Below are 6,064 nucleotides of genomic sequence, written 5' to 3'. Positions count from 1 at the left end.
ATAAGAAGAAATGATGTAATATGAGGAAAATTCTTGAAACACAAAACCTCAGGTTTCAAGTTTTGTGACAGCTGATACGGTCCGAAGTGCGGTAAACATGAAGCGGGAGGCAGGGTAATAATAATACCTGCTGTAAAAAACTACCCTTCTAGAGGGGAAATATTATAAAACGTTTTTTATTATATTTAGCTTCAAGCATGATCAAGAAATATACAATTCGTATAATCATAGTTTAAATATAAGTTATCGATGTGGGAGTTTTCGTATATTTCCACTTTTACATGTTAGCGTACGATTTTAGGGTAATATTTTTTTGTACACTAGGCACACAAGGTTCTACGCACCAACTTCACGAAATAGTTGTCTCACAAGTTCCACAGAGTTCTGTAAGTTCTGTTTGCTACTACGCTGTTATCTCATAAATCGCATTATATTTTTGTCCCATTTGCGGACTATACACTATCAGTTTTATACCTCCTTTGTTGTTGGAAGTCGCCTTCTGCGCCAGTGTGTGTAAAGGCTGCACTTTCGACGCATCTGTTTTCTACGCTTCAATCGCTTGAATTTAATCGCGACACTCTAATTTGGTGAGTGATTTTAATTATTTAAATCAACAATGACATTGGCTTATCTTTGTTTCCTTTGCTTTTTTGTTTTTTTTTTCTTAATTGTATAGTTTTTTTCACGTTGATTCATGATTTTATAGCGTTGGATTAAATTATGGGTTTAATCATATAACATTTCAAAGGTGTCTTATTGCATTTTACCTACATTTTTACACAATCTGTTTTAAGATTTTTTCCCTCAATATACTTTAAAATAGGTACTTCTTTTTACCCGTTTCATATTTACAATATTTTAGAACATTGGAATGCTTTCAAGAATTAGTTATTTTAATTTAGGTACCTAAGGGGTAAACTGTCCAATGATTGACCCATGTAATGTAATAAGGACTTGCTTAAAACTAAAAACTAGTAATAATGTGTAGAATAACATAAAAATAAATCATTAACTTTTTACATTACTTTTTATTAGCATTCTAAGATATTATAGCCATTCAAAATTTAGTTTCAAAGTGCAACAAATCACTGCATTTTATCTTTTCAATCTGTCTAGAAGAGAGGTTTATTTATAGGGACAGAATATACATATTGTTGCTTCATTCTAACTACACTCATGGACAAATTTGAGCAACGCAAAAAAATTAATACTAATTTTGAATAAATTACCTTAGGTAATTAAACCTTTTTTTTCCGTTCCTCTAAATTTGTCCATGAGTAGGTATATATTTGCTTCTCTATCAGTTGTATTGATAAATTGCTGCTTTATAGTATATATGTGTCATTCTCAAGTAAAAGGTACCACATTGTCGCTTACCACAAGGATGCTCTGAGGCTCTGACTGGTTATTCGTATAGAGATGCAAGCAAATCTCACCCTTATGGTAAGCGACTATGTGGTACCGTTTACTTGAGAATAGGGAATGCAAAACCGGTATTTATTTGTATGAAAATTTGGTGAATATTCCATACAATTAAAATTCGGTTTTGCATTCCCTACTTGAGAACAACACATATTAAGGTTAGTTATGATCAATTTAAGATCTGGCCACGAGATATATTTTGTCATTTTGTGCAATAAAATATAAATAAATAAGTAAATAACCTATTTGTTTCAGATTCTGAACAATGAAGGTCCTAGCTCTCGCTGTATCTTGCCTGCTGGCGCTCTCCGGAGCCCTGGCGGCTGACTCCTGCTACCAGGATGTCTCCATGGACTGCTCGCAGGCCTCCAACAGCATGGGTAAGCATTTACTAGCATTTGTCACGGATTACTAGTTCCTAGAGCTGGGAAATAGGGGTCATCCATTAATTACATCACATGTTTAGGGGGCGGGAGGGGATCAAGAAAATGTGACATGTTGTGACAAGGGGGAGGGGGGAGTCACAAACTTTGTGACGTCACACTTCACTTGTTTCCAAACATTAGGAAAAAGTAGAAGAAAACATTGTTTGACGCGACATTTTTTTTATGGGGCAGGTCGGCCAACCCTCCATAAAGAGGGCAAAAATTTTTCGCGTCAAAAAATTTTTTCTTGAACCTTTTCCTAATCAGAACCCGATACCGAATATGTCCTTAATTAAACGGATCCCCACTATTTTTATTACAACTTGTATATATTATAGATAATTTCTATAGGTATACCTATACACATACCTATTTATTATCTTGTGCTTAATTTGATTGATTTATTTTATGACAATGATCTCAATCCCTATCTAGTCAGAGAAAGATAAAAACAAATATTTCACAATATTTACCTCGTACAATGTAAAACTCAAACCTCTGTTAAGGGGCCCACTGACTATCAGTCCGCCGGACGATATCGGCCTGTCAGTTGTTCGGAACTGTCAAATTTTTGTTCTAACTGACAGACCGATATCGTCCGGCGGACTGATAGTCAGTGGACCCCTTTATTGATCGAAACATTCGATACAAATATCGAATATATCGATCAAAAACAGAGGTACAAATAAAATAGGCATCTATCGAACAACGAAAAATATTAGGGCGCGTTTACACTGTCGGTTTTAGGCATATCTGCGAGTTCGAATCGCGATATTCGCGATAGGGGCATTTATTTTTTGTGATATTATAATGTAGTCATGTCTAGGATGTAATGTACCAAGAAGTCAGTTGGGCCAAGTGCAACTTGTGGTGTTCATTAATTGCGTGAGGTGTTCATGAGGATTTTTTACCCCCCCCCCCCCCTCGCCCTCGGGTGAGATGTCATGAGATTTGCCCCTTCCCCCCACCCTAATCTCAAGTGAGATATCACTATTTTTTGCTGGAAAAAAAATTACGTGATATTTCACGTAGGTCCCTACACAAACATACAAGTAGGGCTTACGTTAGATTAGATCGTAAGTGTTAAGGGGCCCACTGATTACCAGTCCGCCGGACGATATCGGCCTGTCAGTTAGAACAAAAATTTGTCAGTTCCGAACAACTGACAGGCCGATATCGTCCGGCGGACTGGTATAATCAGTGGGCCCCATAAGTGGAACGTGAGCCTCTATTTGATTGAATTTTGTTGTATATTATCTAATTTTGCTTCATGCTTACTAAGAGTTTGGTAAGTGAATCATCATAATGAATATGCACTTTCATAATTCAGTTAATCCTCATCCTCATCAAACACTATACTTCACTATAGTCGTCATCTTTATTTAAGGCCCATTTACATTATACAACTTTTTTGCACATTCCATACAATAAAATTGAGGCAAATAAAAAATTGTTCAGCCCCCCCACCACGCTTGTCACACTTTTTCATAGAATAGATCGTTAATACGTACTGTCACACTTGGCACGAACGGAACTCTATTTTCAACTCCTTCTGCTTATAATATTAATTGTAAATTGTTGAGCAATTCACTTTTCGTCAGTCGCGTCACAAGTGACATCTAGTGTCGAGTAGCGGTACTGATAATTCCGCTACTTGACGCTAGATGTCGACTACGAAAATAATAGTATTTTTGCTAACAAAACTGATGTATAGAGTGGGCACTCTATGTCTACTTAACTCTTTTGGATAATCTTCCTGCGTAGTAGAAAACGAAAAGTGTTGCCAGTATAACCCAAAAATCTCCCACAGTGCTGGCAAAATGTAACGCAATCTACGGCGGTTACGGTCACCATGGCAACCTCGCGTCCGAGATGCAAGCGTACGCGAACCTCCATCTCGCTCGCTCGTACGAGTTCCTGCTATCGGCGTCCTACTTCGACAACTACCAGACCAACAGGAAGGGGTTCAGCAAGCTGTTTAGGAAGCTGTCCGATGACGCTTGGGAGAAGACTATTGATCTCATCAAGCATATAACTACTCGAGGTAAGTTATTGTATATTTAAAAAAAACGGGAATTTTAAGTTTTTATAACACTTTAAACTCCCGCGTTTTGGACACATAATTCGCGAATTTGTACACATAATTTTTGAATTCATTCTAACGCGATTAAAATTCATTGTTTTACCTTTTTTCCGACGTTTCAACTAGGTTGCACTTGCAACAAATACATAAATGTTTCTTGTATGGTTGCTCTTTATTTTCAGCGGAGTCTTTAGTAGTATTTGGTAGAAGGCTCCATGCACCTTAAAAAGCAACACATTTGTTTTGTTAATTATCTGCAATCTTTCTCGTTTTTTAGTAGAATAAAACTATAGGTCTCGTATTACTATTTTTTTTATACTTTACTCCGTTGGCTCAACGACCCAAAATGAGCCTTGGCCTCCGACACAAGACGGCTTGAATATGATGTATATAAAATTTAACATGTGTTTATCAATATTATAGTTGCTAAGTAATCTAATCTGGTCCCTAGGTGGTGTGATGGACTTCGCCCGCCGCTCCACCTTGGACACCAGCAGCAAAAACTTCACCGTGGAGCTGAATGAGCTGGAAGCGCTTGCCAAGGCCCTGGACATCGAGAAGGAGATCGCTGAACGCGCCTTCCACATCCATGGTGAAGCGACCAGGAACAGCCAGCACCTCCATGACCCTGAGGTAAGATATTAAGAGTCTGCAGCAAACTCGGATCTCACCTTCCCATACAAACGGAGTTTCGTTCTTTTAAAACTATGTGTTGTATTGTGATGAAACTTTGCACATACAATGACATGAGGTATATCTAGTCCTGTAATGAATACACTTCCATAGGTTTATAAACTACTATGACATTATGACGTATAAATCAGAATAAGTCTAAAAAAATCGTTGCAGACTTATCTTGGTCTAACTCTACCAATAGTTTAATGACAAATACTAATTTACCCCCCACTCCAATACTCACCTGGACCAAAACTACCAAAAATAATAGCGCATTCCCTGCCTGAATGCCAGTTAGTATTTGCTGTAACAGGAAAGAACCAGTGAGGGTCGCAGCCCCTTTCTCTCAATCTACCTTTAGAATAAATGTCAAGAAACACTACCTAATTTACAATTCCCACAGATCGCCCAATACATGGAGGAAGAGTTCATCGAAGACCACGCTAAGACCATCCGCAACCTGGCCGGCCACAGCGCCGACATTAAGAAGTTCATCGCCCAGAACGATGGGCAAGATCTTTCCATCTCGCTCTACCTGTACGACGAGTATCTTCAGAAGACCGTCTAAATTATAAATAGTCTACCATCTCAAAAAACTACCATTTTAGTAGAAATTTGGTTACGCTGGTAACCCATTATAATTAACCGCCATCTTTGAAATAGAATTATAAATATCCATTATGGTAGAAAATCGGTTACGCTAGCTAGCCGTCAAACATACTACTATCTAAAAAAAAGTGGTGTTTTGTAATAAATATTACACAGTTTAGTTGATTTAAAATTAAGCCTCCACTCAAAAAACTACCATTTTAGTAGAATATTGTTTAAGCCATTTCAACGTGTACAAATAGGGCTGTTTAAATTATGTGATATGTAAGTTTTTTATCATTCATTGTGTATTATGGCCTAGTATAGATGTATTTTCAGTTATTTTCCAAATAAAAATTCTTTAATCGCCTAACGTAGTTTTTTTCGTAGTAGGTGTATACATATAGTACTTATAAGACAGAATCTATAATAATGGCATTTTTATTAATATAAAAATGCTAGTATGCTTTGTTTAGCTATGGCAACATTCAATTTGAATAAGGAGGATATCTATACTGAAGTCTGTCAAGACATTTCCGTCAGTAGAAAAAAGCGGCAAATTTAAAAAAAATAGATGCTATAGTTGGTCAAGCAAATCTTGTCAGTAAATAAGAACAAAAAAACTATACTCATCGTTTTCTTTTGTGTGCGAGTACTAGTGTAAGACAGAGATAGTATGATTCTCTCTGTCTATGTTTGAAATGAGACGGTCCTTTGAAACTATATTTGCGAAGGGCAATCGTCGCATAGAAAATTTGTAGTTGACTTCCGGTTCGAACGCCATCTTGATAGTAGCCTCGTGATTAATTCCTTTGTTTTTTGCTCATTAATATTGTTTAAAGTGTAATATCGATAGCTTTATTATACAATA

General features: G+C 36.9%; 1 protein-coding gene across 1 annotated transcript; it reads left to right on the top strand.

Annotated features, from left to right (window-relative positions):
- The first annotated feature begins 393 nt into the window (after positions 1-393).
- LOC134752310 (ferritin light chain) lies at positions 394-5,566 on the top strand. Its single transcript, XM_063687979.1, has 5 exons — positions 394-587; positions 1,678-1,802; positions 3,658-3,891; positions 4,382-4,563; positions 5,009-5,566. The coding sequence occupies exons 2-5, from the start codon at positions 1,688-1,690 to the stop codon at positions 5,171-5,173; spliced, it is 696 nt and encodes a 231-aa protein (XP_063544049.1). The 5' UTR covers positions 394-587; positions 1,678-1,687; the 3' UTR covers positions 5,174-5,566.
- Positions 5,567-6,064: the final 498 nt, after the last annotated feature.

The sequence above is a fragment of the Cydia strobilella genome, chromosome 24, assembly GCF_947568885.1.
Source record: "Cydia strobilella chromosome 24, ilCydStro3.1, whole genome shotgun sequence".
In the NCBI taxonomy this organism is placed as follows: Eukaryota; Metazoa; Arthropoda; class Insecta; order Lepidoptera; family Tortricidae; genus Cydia; species Cydia strobilella.
The sequence above is the reverse complement of the archived record's forward strand: the minus strand, read 5'-3'. Positions and strand labels throughout refer to the sequence as shown.

Bases quoted from the DNA above. Each gene is read 5' to 3' on its own strand.
- LOC134752310 (XM_063687979.1), top strand. From the start codon at position 1,688: ATGAAGGTCCTAGCTCTCGCTGTATCTTGCCTGCTGGCGCTCTCCGGA. The intron at 3,892-4,381 runs GTAAGTTATTGT...TCTGGTCCCTAG, and splicing joins CAAGCATATAACTACTCGAG to GTGGTGTGATGGACTTCGCC. The intron at 4,564-5,008 runs GTAAGATATTAA...CAATTCCCACAG, and splicing joins AGCACCTCCATGACCCTGAG to ATCGCCCAATACATGGAGGA.